Raw genomic sequence first — 26,431 nt, 5'->3', positions numbered from 1 at the left:
GGAGCCGGGACTGCTGCGTAAGGTCCGTCGGGGGAGGCTGGCTATACCAAGGGGCCCCACGCATCGGGTGATCTTGCAAGTTTGGATTCGGGTGCGGGTGCTGACTTTGGTAGATCAGAGCCAAGCGAAGGGGCCCCGAAGGGTTGCAGAGAACTGAGGTCCGCGGATCTGCGTGAGTAACCCCGAAAATGGTATGGGGTGGGGGTGGCGGAGACAGTGCAAAGGGCTTATGGAGAAGGAGACGGGCCGGTGAGGATGGCGGGGCTACTGCACCTGGGGCACTGCAGGCCGTTGGCCTTCTGGCTCAAACGCGTCCCTCTTTAGAGGTGATGGTGGTCATCCGCCACCCCGCCCCCATCCTGCTCCCACGGGATGCGCGAAAGAGCCAGAGCAGAGGAGCCGCTTAGGAACTGGTCCTCCAGCCCTTCCTGCCTGGAGCGTGTCCCTGAGCCCAATAAGTGGTGGAAAGGGGATGATCCCAACTGTACCCCTCTTTTGCTCCTCCCGTGTGGGATGACGCGTCAGTTGTTTTCCTGCGTCTCTAAAGTGAATGGGTTACATTAAATCTCTAAGCAGTGTACTTACTTGGTCTTGTCCATTCTATGACTCTGTATACGAAATCTATTCCTTCCCACCCCTGGACCTTGAAATGAATTTTTGTTGCCCAAGAGGGCAATTCCATTTGGTGGAATGGGGTGACAGCTTTGGTTCCTGAGTCCCTATCTACAAAGTCAGCTGCTTTTGTAGGCTGTGGGAAAGGGCAAACAGAAAACCCTGCCAGTGTCCGAAAGTTTGAAGCGCTCATTAGTGGACGTGTTCTTTTTGAAGCTTCCAAAACGGGAGGAAAGGATACTGGATTTGTAGCTAGGAGTTGGGATAATAAAAATCCCCTGTCAATTTTGCCACTTAATATTTTTGAGCTTGGACAAAACACTCCCCTTCTGTAAGCCTCAGTTTCCTTGCCAATAAAAAGAGAGATTCGACTAAATTCTACGTGATCTGAGTGCCTTTCAGCTTTGATTCCAATACAGTTTGACAAAAAGCATCTACTACTTGTGAGGCCCTGTGGCAGGTGTAGTCTTGTAAAGATGACTGAATGACGCAGGTCTTGCCTTCATTCTACTTAGATTCTACTTCTTGGGGAAATGATTCATACGTATACAAATGTATTGGGGGCAAAGGGGAGATCCATGCAACTGGCTTTGGGAAAAATTGAAGTTTATTGCTTTCTCCCAAGGGGGAAAGTTCCCCATTTCTATTTACTTCGAGTGTAAACCTCAAGCCCTCTTCTTCAGAAGAAGATGGTTCTTGAAGGCTATGCCAATGGAGCACAATATTTGGCCAAAGTTAGAAAAACCTTGAATATCAAACCAGTGACATTCTCTGAGGAGCAGCCCAAAGTCAGAGATGTACATGACAAAAAAGTTTTCCACTTTAGGATAGTAGATTTAGTTTTGGAGTGGGAAAGTTAGAGATTATCAAATCCAGACTCTTAATTTACAGATGAGGAAACCAAAGCACCAGCAACATGAAATAACTTGTCTAATTATACAGCTAGTGAGTGAAAGAACTGGGATTCGAATCTCATTGGAGTTTTTTGCTCTGTACTATACCATGTCTCAGGTCATGAATCATATAAGTATGGGACCAAAGTCAGCTCATTTCCTGAGAATTAACAGTGGTTTGTCAGGAAACCTGTTTCCAGCCTTGGTGTAGTAGAGACAGGACCTGGAAATCAGCAGACCTGGGTTCTAGTCCTAGCTATGCAGTTTATTTCATGTGTGATGTGGAAAAGTCATAGGATTATAGATTTAGAGCTGGGAGGGAACTTGACAGTCACTGGGGATACAAAGACAACACTGAAATAGTCCTTATCTTTGTGAAGCTTGCATTCCGTAGAGGTAGGCAACATGTACACGTAAATATACATAAAATTATTACTTGTAATTTTAAGAGAATTAACAAAAGCCTCAAAAAGGAGGTGACATTTGAGCTATCTTTTGAAAGGTGGAACTGAGGAGGGAATGTATGTCATGCCAGATTTGACAAACTGGGAACTTGGGCCTAGAGAAGTAATGTGCCTAAGGTCATGCAGGCAATAAGTGGAAGATAAAAAGCAGGTCTTTCAATTTCAATACACATTTGCTTCAACTCTTTGGGTTTCCATAAATCATAGAATGGCAGAGCCAGAAAGGGCCTTGATGATCCATCTCCATTATAGTTGAGAAAATAATCCCGAAGAAGTGAAGTGGTTTTCCCAAAGACATACACTTAGTCTAGTTAAGAGAATGTTATATAAAGAAAAATGTATTTAGGGTCAGAAAGCCTGGGTTTAAATCCCAGTACCAACACTCATGTAGCTGTGTACCTAAGGACAAGTCACATAAACTGTTTGAGGCTCACTTTGTTTACCTGTAAAGTAGGGATGAATGGCAGTCTGGGATAGTAGATAGAAGGCTGGCCATGGGTTTAAATTTTACCTCTGACACATATTGACTGAGTGACTGTGGACGAGTCACTTAACCATTCAATGCTCTAGGCAACTCTCCAAGACTATATAACTTGCAGAGAACATGCAAACTTCCTTTATATCAGGAGTTTCTTCATCCATTAGTTCCTCTGCTAGGGAAACCACAAGGATAGTCCCTTGTTCCCTATCCCTAATGTAATAAACAGTTTGTGTATCAGACTGTTATCCATCTTGACAGGATACAACTCATGCAGGACCTAGCACATTTGAACTTTCTATGTATTTCTCTCCAATAAGATGCAAATTCCTTTTTTTCCTTTTTTTTAAATATAAATTTATTTATTTTTAGTTTTCAACATTCACTTCCACAAGTTTTTGAGTTCCAAATTTCTCACCCCTCCCCCCACCCCAAGATGGCATGCATTCTGAATACCCCTTCCCCTAGTCTGCCTTCTCTTCTATCTCTCCCCCCTCCCTTCTCTTATCCCCTTCCCCTATTTTCCTGTAGAGCAGGATAGACTTCTGTATCCCATTTCCTGTATTTCTTATTTCCCAGTTGCATGTGAAAACATTTTTTTTAAAACATGTTTTTAAAACTTTTGAGTTCAAATTTTCTCCTTCCTCCCTCCCACCCACCCTCATTGAAAAGGCAAGCAACTCAATATAGGTTGTACATGTGCAGTTATGCAAAACACTTCCATAGTAGACATGTTGTGAAAAACTAACTCTATTTCCCTTAATCCTATCCTGCCCTCCCATTTATTCTATTCTTTCTTTTGACCCTGTCCCTCCTCAGAAGTATTTGCTTCTGATTACCCTTTCCCAATCTGCCCTCCTCTCTATCATCCCCCTGCTCTCTTGTCCCCTTCTCCCCCTATTTTCCTGTAGGGTAAGACAGATTTCCATACCCAATTGAATGTGTATGTTATTCCTCCTTAAGCCAAATCCTATGAGAATAAGATTCCTCATTCCCTCTCACCTTCCCCTGTTTCCCCTCCACTGTAGAGACTTTTCTTTTCTGTTTTTTTTTGTGAGATAATTTACCCCATTCTACCTCTCCCTTTTTCTCCAGTATATCCTCTCTCATCCCTTAATTTTATTCTCCAGATATGACCCCTTAATCTTCAACTCACCCTGTGCCCTCTATCTATCATCTATCTATACATACATACATACATACAATTTTTTTCCTTCAAACTACCCTAATACTGACAAAGTCTCATGAGTTACAAATATCATCTTTCCATGCAGGAATGTAAACAGTTCAATCTTAATAAGTCTCTTATGATTTCTCTTTCCTGTTTACCTCTTCATGTTCCACTGAGTCCTGTATTTGAAAGTCAAATTTTCTATTCAGCTCTGGTCTTTTCATCAGAATGCTTGAAAGTCCTCTATTTCACTGAATGACCATTTTTTCCCCTGAAGGATTATACTCAGTTTTGCTGGGTAGGTGATTCTTGGTTGTAATCCTATCTCCTTTGCCCTCCGGAATATTATATTCCATGCCCTGCTGGTCCTTTAATGTAGAAGCTGCTAAATCTTGTGTTATCCTGATTGTGTTTCCACAGTACTTGAATTGTTTCCTTCTGGCAGCTTGTAATATTTTCTCCTTGACCTGGGAACTCTGGAATTTGGCTACAGTTTTCCTAGGAGGTTTCCCTTGGGGATCTCTTTCAGGAGGAGATCTGTGGATTCTTTCAATTTCTATTTTGCCCTCTGGTTCTAATATATCAGGGCAGTTTTCCTTGATAATTTCTTGAAAGATGATGTCTAGGCTCTTTTTTTGATCATGGCTTTCAGATAGTCCAATAATTTTTAAATTCTCTCTCCTGGATCTATTTTCCAGGTCAGTTGTTTTTCCAATGAGATATTTCACATTGTTTTCTAATTTTTCATTCTTTTGGATTTGTTTTACAGTGTCTTGATTTCTCATAAAGTCACTGTCTTCCAATTGCTCTATTCTAATTTTTAAGGAAGTATTTTCTTCAGTAATCTTTTGGACTTTTTCTTTTTTAGGGCATTTTTCTCCTCATTGGCTTTTTGGACCTCTTTTGCCATTTGGGTTAGGCTATTTTTTAAGGTGTTATTTTCTTCAGTATTTTTTTGGGTCTCCTTTAGCAAGCTGTTGACTTGTTTTTCATGATTTTCTTGCATCACTCTCATTTCTCTTCCCAGTTTTTCCTCTACTTCCTTACTTGCTTCTCAAATCCCTTTTGAGCTCTTCCAAGGCCTGGGACTGATTCATATTTTTCTTGGAGGCTTTGGATGTAGGAGCTTTGACTTTGTTGTCTTCTTCTGGTTGTATATTTTGATCTTCTTTTTCACCAAAGTAAGATAATATAGTCTGACTCTTTTTGCTGCTTGCTCATGATCGGCCAATTACTTGAGTTTTAAACTCTTTGTTAAGGTAAGAGTCTGCTTCTAATGTGGAGAGTGTACTGTCCCAAGCTTCAGGGGTTTGTGTAGCTGTTTTCAGAGATACTTGTAGGGACCTGTAAATTTTCAGTTCTTCCAAGGTGGTATGATAAGGAGCGAGGTGTTTACTCCTTTCCTGGCCTGTGACCACAAGTACTCCTTTCTGTCCTGTAACTGTGAGGAAAGGGTTCCTCTTCACAGCCACTACAAGCTCCACCACTCCAGTGCTCCTCCTCACCCCAGCACTGCCGCCCAGAACTGTGACCCAGATCCACACGGGGCAAAGCAAGAGATTCCTGCCTCAGCACTGGCAAAGAGATCCCTGCAATCCCCCTCTGATCAGCCACTGGATTCCCCCTCAGTCTGGAAGCTCGGGAAGCAGCTGCTCCCCCCAGGGCCACGCTCTTGGGAAATGGAGCTGAAACCCCACCTTCCTGTCTCAGCACCGACAGAAACAGACTTTTCCCACTGACCTTCTAAGTTGTCTTTGGCCTTGGTGGATTGAGGAGTCTGGAAACCTCCACAGCTGCCTGAGATTCAGTCCTCTGAGGCCTGCTCCAGGTTTGCTGCGGCCTGTGCGCCCACGCTGTGCTCCCAGCCCTGCGCGATACACCTTTCTGATCAATCATCCAGGTTGTCTTGGGCTGGAAATTTGTTTCACTCTGTCTTTTTGTGGTTCTGCTGCTTCAGAATTTGTTTAGAGCCATTTTTTATGAGTATTTGGAGGGGTTTGGAGGAGAGCTCCAGCAAGTCACTGCTTTCACTCATCCATCTTGGCTCCGCCCAAGATGCAAATTCCTTGAAGGGATTATTTTTTTTTCTTTTAGTTTTCATATCCTTAGTTCGTTGCCACAATGTCTGGCTCACGGTAGATACTTTCTACAGAATGACTGAGATGAATAAGTATGTGATTAATAAATGGTGCTTAATCAATGCTTTCTGAATGAATTATTTAAGTTTTCAAATAAATCACATGCAGATATTAAGCACTGTACTAATGTGGGCAGCTGTGTGGTCCAGTGGATAGTACAGTAGGCTTGAAATCAGAAAGACCCAGTCTTCCTGAGTTCAGTTGTGGCCTCAGACACTTACTAGCTGAGTGATCCTGGGCAAGTCACTTAACTCTGTTTGCTTCTATTACTTACGTATAAAATGACCAGGAGAAGGAAATGGCAAATCACTCCAATATCTTTGTCAAGAAAACCCCAAAATGGGGTCCTGGAGAGTTGGACTCTACTGAAATGAATGAACAACAGTACTAGGCATTGGGGATACAGAAAGACAAATGAAAAGTATTCCTCCCTTATATAATAATGTACCTTCCATATAATAGCCTTGTGAGGAAATTAGGGCAGGAAATAGTCTACCCATTTTACAGGTAGAGAAACTAAAGACACAGCTGGTGTCTTAAATGGGATTGACCTCAAATTAATTTCAAGACCACAACACTTTCTACTACTGTATTGCTTTGGCACATTTCAGGGAGCCAGCCACCCTAGCAAACCTCCCTTAAACTTGACTACACTTAAGTGATAAGGGTTGAATAAATCCATATCTGAAGAACCATACAAGACAAGTGTTCTTGACAGATACTTAACATGGGCTTTCTAAACATTTTATAAGTTAATTTTCAAATATGCCTTAAGATTTCTAAGAATACTAGAGGTGATATAGTATGAATGACTTAATCTAAAATGTTCCTTCGGGGGTGAAATGACTGACCTTCCTTCTTGGCATAGGAGGGGAGGGGAGGGAGGGAGGAGAAATCCTGTGTGTTAAAATATTGAAGTCATAAAATCTAGGTCTAGAAAGAGGCCTGTAAAGATGCATGTACTCTTATTTCTTCCTTAATGCAGACATTAAACTGTTAAGCAAATTTAGAGAGTCATCAGATTTTAGAATTAGAAGGTCAATTGAAATTGAGGCAGATAGGAAAATAGATAATAGATCACTACCTTTTCAATAATGATCAATCAATCAAAAATATTAAGTACCTACTATGTGCAAGGCACTGTACTAAGTGTTGATGATCAAAGAACTGTCTTTGAATACAAATGACTTATTGCAGTTGTCACTAGACCCCTTTGGCTAGGCCTCCCATTAGCCATAAAAGAAACTCCAAGAACGTTCTAACTATGTAGTCACAGAATTCCCTTCTCATCACAATCTGCTATCATTCCATCTCTCCCTATGCCTCACCCTTCTTCCTTTACCTGATTTTCATCCTCATAATCTTCAACCTTCCAGCCCTTAGTGCTTAATCAGGTTGATCAGGGTAGCTAGATGGCCCAGTGAATGGAGGGCCTGGCCTAAATCAAGAAGACTCATCTTCCTGAGTTCTAATCTGGCCTCAGACATTAACCTTGGGCAAGTCATTTAACCTTCTTTGCCTCAGTTCCTCATCTGTAAAATGAGCTAGGGAAGGAAATGACAAATCGCTCTAGTATCTTTGCCAAGGAAACCCCAAATGGGATTGCAAAGAGCTGGACATAACAGAACAACAGTCTGTTATCTCTGCTTCTGATCTTATTTTCCTCCCTTCTGGATCATTCCCCCTTTATTTCCTCTCCTCCCAAAGACCCTTTCCTTATAATAATTTTTTAAAAATAGGAAGGGGGCAGGAGGAGTTAAGCAAAACCAATCTGACATTATGTAGTGTTCATAGCTCTTTGTGGTCAAGCTTGGTCTTTGTAATTTTACAACATTCATTTTCAGTTATTTTCTGGTTGATAGTTTTTTTCAACTTACATTATTGTATTGTGTATATTTATGGTTAGTTTAAAATCACATGCTTATTCATCTCAGTCATTCTGTAGAAAGTATCTGCTGTGAGCCAGACATTGTGCAAGGAACTAAGGATATGAAAACTAAAAGAAAAAAAAATAGTCCCTTCAAGGAATTTGCATCTTATTGGAGAGAAATACATAGAAAGTTCAAATGCAAAATTTTTCAAAAAACAATTTCTAAGTAGAGAACACTACCAATTGGGAGGGGGAAATCTGGACAGATTATAGGACGAGGGGCTTAATTTGAACTTTGAAGGAAGCTAGAGATTTTGAAGTTTTGGTTTTTTGTTTGTTTGTTTTTGCAAGGCAGTGGGGTTCAGTGACTTCCCCAGGGTCACACAGCTAGATTCTGAAGTACAGTAAGGAAGGAAAGTGCATTCCAGGCATGGGGGAGATGAATCCTTACAAAGAAATCCAGAAAAGAGAAAATCATGAAGATTATTTTGACTAATTGACCTTTGATATTTTAAACATACAACCAAGTGCTTATGGAAAATGAAAAGAAGACTTTCCACCAGAATCAAAGTGGGTGTATTGGAAAGAGCACTAAACTGAGACACAGGAGTCACAGAATCAGTTCCTGGCCCTGTTGCCACCTCAATGGGTGACTTTAGCCAGTAAATTAAACATTTATTAAGCACTTATTTGGGCAAAACCTTTTGCTAGGAGCTGGAAGAGATGCAAAATATAGATAAGGCAGCCTAGTGTAGGAAAAGTTTTCAACATTTTTGAGTATTAGTTTTGTTTGGTCAAGACCTAATTTTTTTCAGGGTCCAAAATGCATGTCAGTAACTCATCTTTTAATTTATGTTCTTTGAGCGTTGCCTAGGACTTTGAGAAATTGTGAGTCACAACCTCAGTATGGATCAAAAGAGTACTTCCTGACTGTAAGACTTGCCCTCTCCTATGCCATGTTGTTTTTATTTATGAGGACCCCTTTTTAATGTCAGAAAATTCCAGACATCCCTTCCTCTCTCTCTCAGCCACTGTACTTGGTAGTAAATTGTACTCTCAGTAATCTTTGAGAAAATACATGAAGACAAAAAGTTTCTTTGAGTTCAGTAACACTTTTAGCTTGTCTATTTTATTAATCACAACAGCATTTACTTACATCTGAAAAATAGTGAGTTGTATATGTACATTTACATACATACACACACATATATTTGCATACATGCATGCATATATATGGAAGAGATTATTCAGTTTCCAGAAGGCCAAGGTGCTTTTGACTGTGAGATTTTATTAGGCTTCTGGGGTGGTTTTGCAGTTTTAAGAGACTGAATTGGTGATTGAAGGGATGAAGTTTCAATTTTAGATCACTTTGAACTTGTTTCAGTATTTAGATTTCAGTTGCAACACATGCAGGATTGCCACTTTCACCAACCTGTTGTGGGAAAGACATCAGGTACTTCACAGTTTTATCAGGCACTAGACAGTTCTGGGCGCTCAGAAGGAACATAGAGCTAGATGTTAGCCAGTGGCTTCTATAGGAAGATGAGTTTTAAAGAATTAATCACGTGAAAGATCTATTAAGCTGCCATTTTCTTTTGATACCCACTGGGAGTTCAACATTGTCAACACTCAGAAACATTTCTAATACAGTCCTATTTTGGCTCAGTAGTGGGGCAGGTGATTACTTAACTGTATTTGGTGACTTGCAAGTGTTCATTTATGTCACTTACTGTGATAGTGTCATTTCAGATGTAATTTAAAAATCTTAAGATACAAAAATGATTCCTAGTTCAATTGATTTAATCAGTGAAACTATAGGCCTAATTTATTTTATTATCCCGAACTTAAATTTATTTATAGCCTTTCCCTAAGGACTTAGTTTGAATTGGCTTAAGAAGCTGGAAGTAGAAGTATACCAAAGGGTTCTGAGAGAGAGAGAGAGAGAGAGAGAGAGAGAGAGAGATTGTAGTAAATCACAAAGGTGGTAAATAGTGCTATTAGAGAGTTAATATATTCTTTTCAGTAGTAGTTGAAGTGTTGATTTGATTAAAAGGTGGAGACAGGGGCAGCTAGGTGGCGCAGTGAATAGAGTACCACCCTTGGATTCAGGCAGACCTGAGTTCAAATGTGGCCTCAGACACATAACACTTAATAGCTGTATGACCCTGGGCAAGTCACTTAACCCCATTGCGTAGACAAAAAACAAAACAAAACCAAAAAAAAGGTGGAGACAGCAAGGCGACATAGTAAATATAGTGATGGACCTAGAGTCAGGAATTTTTGTGGTTCAATCATTTTCAGTAGTATCCAACTCTTTGTGACCCCTATTTGGGGTTTTCTTGGCAAATTGGTTTGCCATTTCCTTCTCCAGTTCATTTTACAGATGAGGAACTGAGGCAAAAAGGGTTAAATGACATACCTAGGATCACACAGTAAGTGTCTGAGGCTGGATTTGAACTCAGGTGTTACTCTTATCTACTGTGCCACCTAGCTGCTGGACCTTAGATGAAGTGACATTAAAATTGGGTCAGTGAACTTTTAAAAAAATATTTTGACTACTGTTTTAACATAATTGTTTTATAATTCTGTATACTTTATACATTTAGAAACATCCTAAGAAAAAGTCCATAGATTTTACTAGACTGCCAACTACTTTCTCCAAAGTTAGCAATGAATCTTTTGTTTGCCAAGTCTAATAGGCTTCTCAATCCTCATCTTCCTTGACCTCTTTTTATACTTTGATATTGTCAATCACACTCTTCTCCTTGACACTCAGTTTTTCTGACAGTACATTTTTCCTTGTTCTCTCAGTCTCCTTTTCTGGATCTTCATCATATCCACTAACTTTGGTTGTATCCCAAGGTTGGTTGTGGGCCCTTTGCTCCCTCTCTGCTGTTTCTCTTGTTGATCTCACCATGGATTCAATCATTATCTCTTTACAGATGATTCTTCCATCTATTTCTCCAACCCTAAACTCTCTTGACCTCCAGTCTGTTGTTTCCATCTGCCTATTGGATATTTTGGAACAGAATGTCACATAGACTTCTTAAAACTCAACATGTCCAAAACTAAACTTATTCCCCCTCAAACTCTCCCCTCTTTGAAATTTACCTGTTGCTGTCCAGGATACCACCATCCTTGGAGTTACTGAGGATGGCATCCTAGGTATCATCCTCAGCTCCTCACTGGCATCCATCCCTCTTCTCACACACACCCACACCCCCCATCCAATTTGTTGCCAAATCCTATCAATTCTACCTTTACAACATCTCTCAGAAATTGCTACCATCTTGGTACAGGCAGATTATATCTGTACTATTGCAGTTATCTCTTGTTTGGTTTCTGTGATCCAAGTCTCTCTCTGTTTCTAGCCAGCTATCAGAGTGGCATTAAAGCATAATTCTTACCAACACACACACACACACACACCCTCTGCTGCTCCTCATTCAATTTCAATGGCTCCCTATTATTCCAGGATCAGATATAAAATCCTGCTTGACTTTTAAAACCCTTCATATCACACCTTCGCCATTCACACTTTACAGACTTCTTATACTTTACTTCCCTCCATTTACTCTACTATCCCGAGACACTGGCCTGCTTGCTGGAACAAGATATTTCACTCCAGACTCAGTGCATTTTCGTTGGCTAGTCTCCATGCCCAGAATTCTCTCCCACATCCCTGCTTTTTGGCTGTCTCAATTCTTTTAAGACAGTTAGTCCCACCTTCCAGAAACCTTTCCCTATTCCTTTAATTCTGGTGCATTCTCTTTGAGACTATTCACAATTATTTTGTGTATTTCTTGTTGGTGCATAGATGTTTACATGTTTTCTTCCTGTGAGCTCCTTGAGAGCCCAAACTGTTTATGCCTTTTTTTTTCTTTTTAATATTAGAGACAGCTAGTTGGTGCAGTGGACACAGCACTGGACTTGGAGTCTGGAAGGTGAGTTCTCTTCTCCCTCAGACACTTAATAGCTGTGTGATCCTGGGCAAACCTTAGTTTCCCTATCTCTAAAATAGGGATAGTATAGTGCCTACCTCACAGGGTTGTAAAAATGAAATAAGAACACATATCACTTTGCAAACTTTAAAATAATAAATGTTAGCTGTTATTGTATTCCCAGTGCTTTGCACAGTGCCTGGAACATAGTAAGCAAATGCTTGTTTCCTTCCTTACTTCTTTTACCAACCCTTCATAGAATCATGGGAAGAGCTTCAAAGAGTTTGAGTGAATTTAGTAGTAAGCTCCTTGAGGTCAAGAATTGTCGGGTTTCTATATTTTTATCTTCAGGATTTACTGTTTGTTGATTTATTGGACCTCAGATTAGAAACCATCTAGTCCAGGTGGTTAGGCATAAAATGAACTCACCTATTTGGGAACATGATTTTACATTCCTTATTTTTTCTTTTACAAAATGGTATATGGTATTTTAATGCCATAGGGAAGCACAGTAGTTTTGTGTTCCAGATTCCACTTGGTCCTTATTAGTGAACTATTTTTTCTTTTTTTCAGATTAAAGAGAGACTTATGAGGATCCTGGAAGCCAGAAAAGAAGGCCTTGGCATTAGACTAAAAAGTGGTTGAACTGTATCCGACATCGCCAAAATTTGAAGTAGAAAAATGAATCTTGAAAGTGACAGTACGGCATCTAAAAGCATTTTTGACATGGACTATGCTTCATGGAAAATCCGTTTAACATTAGTGGTGGCCGGTTTTTTCTTCTACCTGGGTGTCTTTGTGGTCTGCCATCAGCTCTCTTCCTGTCTTAATGCCACCTATCGATCTCTGGTAGCTAAGGAGAAGGTCTTCTGGAATCTTGCTGCCACCCGAGCAGTTTTTGGAGTTCAAAGCTCCATTGCTGGTCTGTGGGCTTTGCTTGGGGACCCTGTTCTTTCTGCTGATAAAGCATATTCACAGCAGAACTGGTGTTGGTTTAATATTGCAACTGCAACTGGCTTCTTTTTCTTTGAAAATGCTGCTGTTCATGTGTCAAATTTGGTTTTCTGGACATTTGACATGTTCTTAGTAGTCCATCATCTTTTTGCCTTTCTTGGATTTCTTGGGTTAGTGGTCAGTCTCAAAGCTGGCCACTATCTAGCCATGACAACCCTGCTACTGGAAATGAGCACCCCTTTTACCTGCATCTCCTGGATGCTTTTAAAGGTAAGTGCTTCTCGTTGAAGGCGTGACACTTATTATGCTACCTAGGGGTGTCAAGACAAGGTGAAGGGCACAGCAAGGAAATTTAAAGAGAGGGGCTAATTATAGAAATTGCCATTTTTGTAGCCCTTACATATACAAGAACCTTTTAAGGTAGATATACTACAGGTGTTGTTAGCCCCATCCTTTAAATGAGGCAACTGACAGAGAGATTAAGTTCCTTCATGCAAAATAGCACTACATTTGGAGTCAGGTCCTGAGTTTGTGTCTTGACCCTGACAATTAATGTATGACATTGGAATAGTCACATCACTTCTGTGTGTCTTGTCTGTAAAGTGAGACCAGCTATGAGAAAAGCACTTTCTAAAGCTTAAAATCCTATGCAGATTGTCATCCAGTGCTCTAGTGGCTTAGCATCTAGGCTCCTCTGGAGAGCAGTGTGCTTAGCAGTGTTCACTTCTGTTTGATTCCATTTTATTTATGTCTATACCTAGAATCCTATGAGAGGAGCAACCCCAAATGGGAAGACTAAGAGAGTAGAAGGGAAAAAAATTCTTGTAATACAAAGAGCACTGGCTCCTGAATTAAGATGTGAGTTCAAATCCAGATTTAGCTACTTTACTGCATTTGTTACCTTGGGTATCTTAGAACTTTGCTTCTCTGAGCCACAATTTCCTCACCTATGAATTGAAAGCATTGTTAGATTTTCTTAATTTTTTTCTAGTCCTAAAATTCTGTAAGACTTATATAGATCATGAAGTACTTATTAAAAAGCTCTGGAAAATAATGGGCATAGACTACAGAATCCGTATGTCTTCCAGTTCTAAAGCTATATCTTGATAAAATCTGATGTTTGAGATCCCCAAACTCTCACACACACATATTCTCCCTTATTGAGATGGAAGGATTTCTGTCATTTTGCATCATAAAGTTCATTAATTTTTAATAACTGATTCAGTACTTTAGCTTGACCATCCTGCCTGTGTCTGCTTATAATAGAAATTCTTACTACCTTGTAACAAAGGCAGAGAAATTATGGTTTTAAAATGAACCTTAATTGTTCCAACATGATGTTATTTTTGATGATTGTTGCAGAAATGTAAAGGACTTTAGAGATCTTCTAGTTCAACTCTCTCCCTTCTTTTATGGGCAAGGAAATGGGGAAGTTAAGTGATTTGCCCAGGGAAGCATCATAGGTGGCAGAGTTGCAGGTTACCTCCCTTAGGGGCCATCCAATCCAATCCAATCCATATATGAAAGGAATCCCCATTAAATCATAACTTGGCAAATGGTTGTCCAGCCCTTGCTTGAAGATCTTCAAGGTGGGGGAAGCCATCAACCTTTAGGAAACCAGTTCAACTTTTGGAAAGCTCTGATTGTCAGGAAGTTATTCTCAACATCCAGCTTAAATTTTACTCTTTTCAATTTCTACTTATTCTTCCTGGTTCTGCCCTCAAGCCTAATCCTTCCTCTATGTGATAGATAAACTGAGTCTTCTCAACTAGAAGCTGGAAATGCAGACCGAAAAGAAATAGTCCCTGACCTTTTACCTTGCCTTCTAAAAATTTTAACCAGAGTTTCTTTATGTCTGCTTTCTAAGCACTTTGAAAAACATATATACATATTTTGTTTTGACAGCCAGACATTTCCTCAAACAGTGTCCCTCTCACCCACTGTCCTACACACAGCCACACACACAGCCACACAAAAAACAATTCTTGAAAGAAGTCAGTTTGTTATTGGTATTCTTGTCTTCTAATTACTTGTCCCTTTGACTCTTTAAGTCAATGTGCTGCAAGTAAGTAGCTTTCCTTATTGTCTCTATTTTTCCAACTGCTTAGGCATGTTGTGGGTTCATAATAAGTTGAGAGCCTAACAAAATTGTATTTGTTGCCTCTGTTAAGCTTGCTTGTTTCTTGTTGGTGACCACATCAGTGGGCTTCTACCACAGGAGTAGGACAGAGAGGATGCTGATTTGAAAGAAGTCGAGGAAGAAGGCTGAAAATAATGCCAAAATGATGATACTTTAAAAACAAATCATCTCTGGGCCTCTGCCTTCATTATCATGGACCTTCCTGTAGTCTCTCCCCTGTTATTCAAAACTTGACTTTTCTGATGTCAGTTTGGAAGCTTTCTTGCGTTGCTGTTGTTCCTTCAGTGCTTTGTGGAGCTAGCTTGAGTCAATCAGTTCCTCTCCACAGCTGAGGAGATAGTATATCCAAAAACTCCACCCTGAAGTCAACCCAGTGATGAAGTACTTTGAGTTTAGTTGGGCTCATGAGACACATAAGTTGTCTTTTTTTTTTTTAAAACCACAGTACCTAGCATGCTACCTTGCATGTCATACAGTGGAAAGAGTGTTGGATTTGGAGTCAAAGGTCTGACTGACTCTGTTTACTCATCTGTATGACCTGGATCAAGACTTAACTTTTTGGCCTCAGTTCTTGATGGTTAGACTAGATGACCACTGTTCCTTCTAGTTCTAAGAAGTAATCTTTGAGAAGACAGGGTCATTTCTCCTTGTCACATGAGAGGACTTTAGTGGAAGCTCAGCCTGGCCTTTGTTATCTAAATAGCAAAACTACTTTATAAAAATTTTGTTCATCATTTTTATCAGCCTGAAGAGTCATTAATTACTTAATCCAGTCATTCAAAGCCCGTAACAAAACTTGAAAATTGTGAATAATTCGTGTAATTCTTGGCTTTCCCTCTCATACACCTCCCCCCCAAAATCTGATCAGTTAAAAGTCTTACTTCTACCTACATAGTAGCCATTATACATCCACACCCTCGTTCATTTGGCCACTACTCTATTTGAGATCCTCATCCTTTCTCACCTAGATTACTATAACAGCCTCTTAACTAAAATCCCCCTGCCTCTAGACTCTTTTCTGTCTAATCCATCCTTCATATTACATGCCAAATTACTCTCCTTAATTTGCAGGTTCTGGCCATGTCATTCAGAAACCTTTAGTAGCTCCTGTTTGCATGTAGGATAAATTTGTCATTTAAGAGCTGGTACAGTCTGGCTCCAACCTGCCCTTCAGGCCTTTTTTCCCATTCTCCCTCCCCAAATGTAAAAATTACAGAGACATTGTAGTCCGACTAGACAAACTATCTGTTTTTTTCTTTTGTCCTGTGAACTCCTGTCCCCCTGCATGTGTACAAGCTGTATAGCCTCCAACTCCTCTAAGATTCCTACCCTGATGCATCCCCAGCTCTCCTCTCCATCTCTAGCACCATGAAAGTGAGCTTTCCTCAGATTTTCTTGGAGTACTTTGTTTTTACCACCTTCCACTATGTTTCAGACTTGTGGACATGTTATATTCCCTTTATTGTATAGTAAGCTTGCATCTCTCCATTACTAATTATAGCATGTATGATGTGGCACTTAGTAGGTCCTTAATAAATGTAAAACAATTAATTTTAAATTATTTGTTGGAAAAATTTATTGACAGCATGATAATAATTTATATATATAATATTTATCATTGTTGTATTTTATATTATCACTATTATATTTATTATATATATTATTTATTGTATATATATATATATAAGTATATTTATATTATATGTTTAATATAGAATAAATATATTTATAATTATATTTATTTGTTTTTTCTCCCCTTGCAGGCTGGCTGGGCTGATACTCTGTTTTGGAAGGTAAACCAGTGGTTGATGATCCACATGTTTCATGGACGCATGTTTTTGACCTACCACATGTGGTGGGTATGTTTTCAGCACTGGGATGATCTACTCAACAGTCTGGCTCATCCACACCTTGCACTTTTCCTTGTTGGACTGGCCCTCCTTACATTAATTATTAACCCATACTGGACACACAAGAAGACTCAGCAGCTGCTTAATCCGGTGGATTGGAACTTTGTACATTCAGGACCAAAAAACAGTCAGTCTGTAAAAGTGAATGGCCAGACTCTCCTAAGGAAGAGGCAATAATTTTGCCAGAACAACTAAGTGCCTGCTAAGAACTAGAAACTAAATGGGACACATACAATGTGAAATTCTGAGAAAATTCTTTTAAAATCAATAACCAGTAGTGAATAGGTGTTTGTTTTGATTTTTGTGTCTTCCTGATGTTTATTTTGAAGTACCCATAAAGTATTTCTTTTTTTGTTTTTAAACCTCAATTTGCTTTTATTAGTGGAGTTTGCCCCATAACAAGTTCTTTTGACTTCAAGGTGCAATAAATTTTACCCATGTTGGGTTTATTAATTGTAGTATTAAGAAATATGAGGCATAGATCAAATTTAAAGTTCCTTTATACATTTGTCTCTTCATATAAGAAGCTCTCAAATTGTAGATTGACTTTGAGACAGCATTTATTTTCTTTTCTTGTTTTCATACAATAATGTGATTTGTAGCCCTGTTTTAATGTTATAATTACATTTTTTTAAAGCTACATGTGCAACAGTGTCACCTAGTGGCAGAATAATACATGAACCAGCTAATTCTCCAAGTTTCAAATGACAAACCATGGAGAGAAATAATGGTTCTTGAAATGAAGGGATTTTGTTGTGGAGTTGGAATTTCAAAGCAGATGTTTGAAAAAACTTTAGTGCTTATTAAGAGATGTGAAAAATTTCTGATTCATATATTTTAGCTATAAATTTGCACCCAAGAGCAGGCCCTCATAGTGTCATAATAGTTCATATAAAATGCTCTGTATAATGTTCTACAAGACACTGGAGTAGTTACTTTGTTTTTTGGACAAGTATATTTCTTTAGGTGAATCCTCCAAATGGAGGCTTAATTGAGTAGTAATAATAATTAGCTGAGGTTAAATGAATTAACTTCCATATTTTTCTGCAAGGTGTATCTTTACTCCTTTGTTGAATGATTTTTTTTTAATTTGGGTTAAATAATTTAGTGACTACTTTTTGGAAAGCAGATGGTGATGCTGAAAGTAATTTGTCTGAGGGTTTTTTTAAAAGATGTTTATATCTAGGCTGCCTGTCAAAATTGTCAAAATATTAGTTCCTTTATTTTTAGCATGGCAATGTACTAAGAGTTAATCCTGGTTTATAGTTGTTTAAATGTGTCCATAATCATTGGCATATAAGAACTGGATCTGTGATTTCATTCATCTAGGAAACTCTCTTTACTAATACAGGTAAACCCCTTCTCTACAATTTATAATCTTAGAGAATAGCGCAGAGCATTGAGGTCACTTCATCAGTATGTCAGAGACAGGACTTAAACCCAGGTCTTCCTGGTTCTGAGACCAGCTCTTTTCCATGATGCCATACTGCCTCTTTTCCCTTATATTTTTTATTATTTAAATGATATCATAACAGCTAAATGTAATCTTGTAATATTTTTAGCCTGTATTTTCTTGCTAAATTATCTTTATACTTCAAGTACTTCAATAATCCATTATGTCAGCAACAAAGTCCTTACACTGAGGCAGGTAGGTAATACAGTGCATAGGATGCTGGGCCTGAAGTCAGGAAGACACTTCACTAACTGTGTGATCCTGGACAAGTCACTTAACCTCTGTCTGCCTTAGTTTCCTCATCTATAAAATAAGGAAAAGAATAGCATCTACCTCCCAGGGTCATTGTGAGGATGATGTATTTATTAAGAAATTTACACACCTTAACATGCTATATAAATGCTGCTACTTCTAATTTGGTTAAAAAAAAAAACTAGTTAGTCTTAATCCCTATGATGTTTTGTGTTTCCAAACTTAACTTGTTTGATCTTAAGGTGACAAAATGGTCTGCCACTGCCACAAAGTCAGCCTTTCCAGCATGTCCAGATGTGCCAGAGGTGATGTTCCACTAACATAGCCTTTGAAAACTTAGAGTCATCCCCATATTGAGTCAAGACATCAGAGGACCTTAATTAATGGAAGACAAATTGCTAGAAAAGAAGTTTTAGAATAATTTTATATGTATTTTTTGCTATCCAAATTGTGAATCTGGTTCTGAAGGCATCATCCCTGAGCTGCTTCTTAGGTATAAATCTCATTTATATTGTATTCATAGGGATTATCTCAAGAACTGTTGACCACATTTTGCTTTATATCAGGTGTCCTCTACCCTGTACTTGTTTGCTTAATTGTCTATTCCTTTCACCCAATTTTTAAAAATATTTTAAAAATTCAAATCAAAAGAATTCAAAATTACTAAATGTATGGTTTTTCAGATATTTTAAGGTTTTCTAGATTTTATTTTGTATAAAGTCAATTTTATTGAAAAGCTCCTTTACAATGCTTGCATGATTAATAAGGCTAAATGAGAGGATATCTTAATTTCAGCCTCTGGTAATAATTACATGATTAGAAATGTTTAGGAATGTGCTAAATGTGCTTTTTAAAAGTGGTGCTTCAAATTCTGGAAGTCACTGGTGAAATTTTAGATCAATATATATAAAACCTATTGATATCTTTTTTTTTTAATGATTTAAGGTTTTAAAATCTAGAGGCCATGTTAGCACCATCAGAATACAGCTCACTAACTGCCTATTCCTCAGATGACTTGAATATTCTCTGTGTGATTTATCCTTTGCTCTGCAGTCACTAACTTTCCCTTCAGAAGCAGGAAAATGTGACTTGCATTAGCAGTACCAAAAAGTGGAATCCCAATTCATATATGAAAATAAATTAACCTTGCTATTTATCACAGAGCTTTAGTTGTGGATATTTTGTTTCTGAAAGATATAAAAATGTGATCAACATTTTGAGTGACTACAAAACTCAGTGTGCTTTACAGTTTTTAGCCTAATATTTATTTGACTAAACATAACAAATATGGGTCTTTGAAGAACAATAGTAAAAGTTGTGATGAGAGAAATGCATAATATGAAAAGGATTGAACATGTGGTGAAGGTGCAGAGTATCAAGTAGATGGATCAATTGTTTTATTGATACCTCATAATATAGAGGAACACCTTCAACACCTTGGGTGAACCCTCTGTGGTGAATTTACAGAAGGACAGAGACAGGAGTTACACAGGTATGAATGAACTGCAACCTGCATCACTAGAGGGAACATTCAAGTTGATGAGATTACAGATCCACTAGATTTTTAAAAACTTTTTTTTTTAGGATTCTAATATTTATTTCACTTTTATTAGGGGTTGAGAAAGTCATTTCTCCAAATCATGTCATCCTTTTTTCCTTTTCTGCCCTTTGTACCCTGACAGTCTTGATCAATCAGTACTCATTTATTATGCACCCCTTGTGTGCCAGGAACTGTGCCAAGTGCTAGCACACAGTATATTATTGAAATAAAGAGGTACAAGGATGGAGACTCTGGAGGTGTGCATTCAAATCCCACTTTTCATGTTTACAGCCCTTGTGACCGTGGACAGGTTACTTATAATGAAACTTATACTACTTGCACAAAGGGATGCTGTGGAGAAAGTTCTCTATAGATCATAAAGTGCCTCAGAAATGTAAATAGTTATTAGTATTACATGTGAAGTGTTATAAAGTAAGTGACCAGCCCATATTCCCATTTCTAAGACTCCTGCTATAGCTATGTCTTTTTAAATACTTAAGTCTCTGGTTTCATTAATACTAATTTTCTTTAATGCTTTAAAAGATTTCTAAAGATTTCTTTCCTGAAACCTTGTAAAGTAGCCATGTAAGCCCTTTTCTCTTTTACATTGATTTCTTTTATTTTTTTAACTGTTGGTGAAGGAGGGAGCACTGGGCCTGGTACATCTGAGGCACTTAATTAATGCTCATTCCCTTCCCCTTTTACTATGACTATCACTACCCCTCTTATCTTATTAAAATAATAATAACAATAAAAACTTTTCTTTGTAACAAATAAGTATAGTGACCCAAAGCAAATCCACATATTGGCAATGTCTGAAAAAGAATGATTCATTTTGTGTCTCTAGGCTCTCACTTCTGCCAAGAGGTAGAAAGCATGGTTCCTCTCCTGGAGTCATGTTTGGTCATTGTGTTGATCATAGTTCTCTAGTTTTTCACAGCTGTTGTTCTTTGCAGTGTATAATAATCTGATATTATTCTGTTTGTGTGCAGAGACTGTTTTGCCTTTGTATCTCATCACATACCTAGCACAGTGCTTTAGCAAACATAGCTACTGTGTTTCTGAGCTAGGATTTAATCTGTCCTCTCATGTCTCAAAATTCATATCTCTTTTGACTAAACCAGAATTTGTTTCCACACTGTAGTATCAGTTAACATTATTAAAACATTTCTTCTAAGATTTCCTTTCATATCTAAATTTTACGATTTCTATAACAGGAAGATACTGGCTCAGTGAATTTTTATTTATTTCTAGTGTAAAACCAAGTGTATATTTTGCTGCTACAGTATTTGAGATTTGGTTGTAGTCATAACATCAAGTAATATGGGTTTTTTTTTCTTCCTCCCAAGCATGTATTTAAAGTAAAATGGATAGTGTTTTATCAGAAAGGTTTTTGTATTTTCAATTTCAGTTTTTAATTTTCATTTTCATTTATGTTCAACTCTGCCCATTTGGGGTTTTCTTGGCGAAGATACAAAACTGGTTTGCCATTTCTTTCTCCAGTTCATTTTACAGATGAGGAACTGAGACAAACAGTGACTTGCCCAGGGTCACACAGCTACTAAATTTCTGAGGCTGGATTTGAACTTAAGATGAGTCTTCCTGACTTCAGGCCTGGCATTCTATCCGCTGAGCCACCTAACTACTTTTACCAGAAAGGTAATACTACTAAAAATATGAGCAGTATTCAAAATAAATGTTTTCAAAAAACAGTATTTAGAAGTATTCAGAAATATGAACAGTATTCAGAATTTGACATTGACTTATATGGTTTTATACATCACAATTGAAAAAAACATTACCATTAAAACTAGGCTCCCCTCAAAATAAATCACTAAGCACAACCCCTGAAAGTAAAAATATAGTAGACAACCCCAAACTGGAAACATCATCACATGCCCCACACGGCAGTCCCTGAAACCTCTTTTTTTCTTTTTCCATTAGACTTAAACTCCCTTAACACTGCAAGAGGTAAGTATAGTATGCTGGAATTAGTCCTGGATCAGGAAGCAGGAGAATTTTTTAACCTTTTTTGGATAATGGACCATTTTAGCTATTTGGTAACACTTCTCAGAATAATGTTTTCATTTTTAAATTCATGCATCATATATATATATATGTATGTGCTTATTTTAAGTAAATGCATATGATTACAAAGGAAACCAATTGTGTTGAGATAATTACCTCAGTCTTTTTTTAAAAGTTCACAGACCCCAGGTTAAGAACACCTGCATTAGATGATCTCTAACCTTCCATCTCTAAAGCTTAATGACACTTTCTATAAATGTTCAAGTAGAAGACTAATGCAGTATAGGGAAATGGCTAACTAGAATTATGGGAAGTGGGTAGAGAAAAGAAGAAAAAAAATTTATGATGGGGGAATAAGAATGAAAATAGTGGGGAATAAACAAAACACCAGTGTGGGGAGATGGTTTCAGATGGTTTGCCTGCAAGATAAACTATAAAGTTTTTATTAACATCTTGTTTTTTACATTATAGTTTTCCCCAATATCTTCCCCCACCTCCTACAGACATCTCAAATAACAAATAGCATTTTAAAAAAAATTTTTAGGTAATTGGGGTTAAGTGACTTGCCTAGGGTCACTCAGCTGGTAAGTGGCAAGTGTTTTGTGTGAGGTCTGATTTGAACTCAGATACTCCTGACTTCAGGGCCGTTATCCACTGTACACCTAGCTACCCCTCAAATAGCATTTTTAAAAGATTAAAATGGGAAAAAAATCACAGCCAATCAATACAGAGAAAAAGTCTGAAAATGTGCAACATTGTAACATCTATGGACACCTTAGCAAAGGGGTCAGTTGAGCATATTCTCTCATCTCTTTTCAGCCGGGCTTGTTCTTTATAATTTCAAAAAATTCAGTTTTGGTGTATGTGTATGTGCCACAGGTGCAATTCTTTTTGTTTACATAATTGTGCATGTTATTTTCTCTGCTTACTTTGCTGTACATTCATGTACATTCCACTCCATTCCATTCATGTACCACAATTTGTTTGGCCATTCCCCAATCTGTGAGTATCTACTCTTGTTTCCAGTTCTTTGCTTTCACAAAAAGTGCTGACATATAACTATTTCAGTACATATACATATATATATATATATATATATATATATATACATATATATATATATATATATATATATATATATATATATATATATATATAAAACTATATAGGGACTTATCAATGACTTTCTTGGGGTATAAACTCTAGTAATAAGATATCTGGGTGAAAGGCTATGGACACTTTAGTCTCTTTATTTACATCATTTCAAATTGCTTTCCAAAATGGTTATACTCATTGACAGCTCCACTAACAATACTGGTGTGCCTATCTTGCCATAACTTGTCCAACACTGACTACTGTCATTTTTTGTCATCTTTATCAATTGCAGATGTAAGGTGAAAACTGGGGGTTGTTTTGATTTGCATTTCTCTTGTTAGTGTTTTGGAGCACTTTCATATTCTTTTAATACTTTTCAATTTTTCTTACAACTGTGTTCCTATCCTTTGATTTTAAAATATATATATATATATATGGAACTAAATGGCTATTGGTCTTATGTCTATATTTCTTGGATACCAAACGCTTATCAGAGAAATTTGATAGGAAGATTCCCCCCCCCAATTCATGTACTTCCTTTCTTCTAGGTGCATCATTAGTAGTAGTAGTAGTAGTAGTAGTAGTAGTAGTAGTAGTAGTAGTAGTAGTAGTAGTAGTACAGAAACTTTTTAGTTCATGTAAAGTTATCTATTTTATCTTTTGTAATTTTCTCTGTCCCTTGTTAGGTTATGAATACATCCACCCATAGTTGTGAGAGGCATATAATTGATTTCTTGATTTTTTTTCTATACTATGATCTTTGATATTAAGGTTATGTATCCGATTAAAATAGAATATGATGTAAAGTATAAAAAAATAACCATCACACTGCTTTCTAGTTTTCACACTAGTTCTCATCAAATAGGGATGATGTGTATATTTTTTCCCCCTTCACCAAGTTCTGTTTTTTCTGCTTTATGGAACACTTAGTTGTTGAGTTCTTTCATTTCTGATTCTGCCTTGTCCAGTCTGTTGCATTGATCTACCTCTATTTTTAGCCAATGTCAGATAGTTTTGATGACTGCTGCTGTTCAATTTGTTAACTAAACTACCTATTTTCATTTTTTCCCTTGATATTCTAGATCTTTTGTTTTTCTAAGTGTTTTCCCCCCGTTATTTTATCAAGTTCTAAAAAATGTTTCTTTGGTAATTTGATTGGTTTAATATTTAAAATGCAAGTTACATTTTGGTAATAGTCTTTTTTTTTTTGGTGAGGTATTAGGGGTTAAGTGACTTACCCAGGGTCACAGCTAGTAAGTAAGTGTCTGAGGTTGGATTTGAACTAAGGTCTTCCTGACTCCAAGGCCGGAGCTCTATCCACTGTGCCACTTAGCTGCCCCCAATATTGTCATTTTTAAAAAAAAATAAAAGTGCTTTAAGGTTTGCAAAGAGCTTTGCATACATTATCTCATTTAATCTTCTCAAAAACCTTGTGAGCTAAGTACTATTTATTGTTATTATTGTTCCCATTTTACAGATAAGGAAAATGAAACACAGATCTTTTTTATTTTTATTTGCACAGCCCAGTCATGAGCACTGAATATTTCTCTAGCTATTTAAGTTGTTCTATAAATATTTTGTGTGCTTTGGTAGACTGATCCCCAGATATTTAATGAATTATGTGTTTACAGTATTTAGAATGGGATTTCTTTTTCTGTTACTACCCGTTGGATTTTGTTATGTAGAAATGCAGTGGGACTGAGTTTTGTTGAAAGCTAGAGGGAGCCTAGTGAAATGGTCAAATGAGCAGAATTAAAAGTTCAGATTAAAGTTGTTATTAAGCAAACCAATTCAATCCCAGTTTAGAATAGAATTAGCTTCCAAAGCTAAGGCCTGCATCTCATTGAAGAACAAAAGCAGCTTATTGAGGCATCTTAGGGAAACTCTTGGTGACAGGAGCTTTTCTATACAGTACAAGTGTCACTCTACAAATAGGTTTGGATTCTCAAAGGGAAATGTGTGTGTGTGTGTGTGTGTGTGTGTGTGTGTGTGTGTGAATTTCCTTGTCTATTCTACTTTATTCCCTGGTTTTAGTTTGTCAATAAGAATTGTTTTAAATACAAGAGAAAACGAGCCACATTTAGAATTTCGTTTTACCTTGAAAGTAACTGAGATAAGATCTAATTTTCTAATTCTGAGTGCAAAACTTATTCTTTTGTGCTTAGCAAGTATTCATAATTTTGTATGAGATTTCTGAAATGATATTTTCCTCTCATGTACTTTTTGGATACAACTGGTATTGTGACATGAAGGGTGATTTAATTCCCCCCTTTTTTTTTAACATTTTATTTTTTCTCCCCACATTTCATTTTGCCCCTGCTGAGTCCACCATCTCTGTTAGGAAGTGAATAGAATGCTTGAAATCATGAAATAAACCATGAAATCATGGGTTTATTGCATTGATCAAAGTTTCTAAGTCTTTCAAAGTTGTTTTTATAATGTTATTGTATACATTGTTTTCCTGGTTCTGCTTACTTTGTCCTGTAACAGTTCATATAGTTCTTAGTTTCTTAGAAATGATTCTTGGTTTATTAGAAATGATTGTAGCACAGTAGTATCACATTACATTCATTTAACATAATTGATTTAACAACAATTCCTTAATTGATGTGTACCCCCCTTAATTATCTATTGCTAATGATTCTTATAAATGTGAAACAGTTCAATATATATGTAGGAAATAAAACTCAAACTTGCTGCGAAGTTTTTTTTTCTCTAGGGAAATATTTAGCAGCTAGATTTTTCTGTACTTTACAAAAAGGAAGAATAAATGGGAAATGAGCAATTAGTCATCAAGGCTTGATGATATAATTATATGAAATGCTGATTGCTGGGGAAAAGCTGTCTTGTGATAGATTGTAAGGTGTGTTTATCCTGTGTCCTGATTTCACAGTTACTCTGAAACTTCTAAACATCATCTCATGGTCTCATTACTGCACTAACTGAATCTCCATTAGTCAAAACCAGGATGGTTAATTACAGTGTGTGCTAAATGGGTGATATATAAAAAGGAAGACCTTGCTTTCTAAACAGACAGCTGCAGGTAACTGATTATGAGTTTTGGCAAATCAGGGAGATTTCTTTGGTGTTGGTCTCTAGGAACCTTGTGGACACATTTAATATCATAATATTTAGAACTGGAAGGAAGCTTGGAGGTCATCTAGTCTAATCAACCCTGTAAATACTTTCTCTGCCAATTCTGTGTCCTTGGGCAAGACACAGCCTCTCTGATCATCAGTTTCTTCATCAGTAAAATAAGAGGGCTGGGACTGGATGAATAATACCAAATTCAAATAGAAACAGGGCTCATTAAATCATACATGAGGATCCCTTCTGGCCAGATATTGGCTTAGAAAAAGACATAAAATGTATCTTCTGTTGTATTATTTAATTAAATATTTCCCAATTACATTTAAATCTAGTTCAGTTACACCCAAGAAGGTGGCCAACAATGCTGCCTATTTTGGGCATCTCTGGCATAGATGACCCCTG

The 26,431-nt window shown here is 37.4% G+C and overlaps 1 protein-coding gene across 4 annotated transcripts; it reads left to right on the top strand.

Moving 5' to 3' along the window:
* Positions 1-25,636, top strand: CLN8 (CLN8 transmembrane ER and ERGIC protein). Of its 4 annotated transcripts, none has more exons than XR_013484643.1 (4): positions 1-172; positions 12,141-12,791; positions 16,425-21,475; positions 21,761-25,636. XR_013484643.1 is itself a non-coding variant. In XM_020972998.2 (4 exons), the coding sequence occupies exons 3-4, from the start codon at positions 12,249-12,251 to the stop codon at positions 16,746-16,748; spliced, it is 867 nt and encodes a 288-aa protein (XP_020828657.1). In that variant the 5' UTR covers positions 1-172; positions 11,521-11,570; positions 12,141-12,248; the 3' UTR covers positions 16,749-25,636. The 4 variants fall into 4 exon arrangements, 3 of the variants coding, with proteins under 3 accessions (XP_020828657.1, XP_020828659.1, XP_020828656.1); XM_020972998.2 differs by adding an exon at positions 11,521-11,570 and having other exon boundaries at positions 16,425-25,636; XM_020973000.2 differs by having other exon boundaries at positions 1-158; positions 16,425-25,636.
* Positions 25,637-26,431: the final 795 nt, after the last annotated feature.

The sequence above is a fragment of the Phascolarctos cinereus genome, unplaced genomic scaffold (assembly GCF_003287225.1).
Source record: "Phascolarctos cinereus isolate Bilbo 61053 unplaced genomic scaffold, phaCin_HiC Scaffold_2;HRSCAF=192, whole genome shotgun sequence".
NCBI lineage: Eukaryota > Metazoa > Chordata > Mammalia > Diprotodontia > Phascolarctidae > Phascolarctos > Phascolarctos cinereus.
This window is presented reverse-complemented; position numbering and strand designations above follow the sequence as displayed.

Coding starts and splice junctions, on each gene's coding strand:
- CLN8 (XM_020973000.2), top strand. CDS start 12,249: ATGAATCTTGAAAGTGACAGTACGGCATCTAAAAGCATTTTTGACATG. Junction 12,792..16,424: donor TCTCCTGGATGCTTTTAAAG/GTAAGTGCTTCT, acceptor CTCCCCTTGCAG/GCTGGCTGGGCTGATACTCT.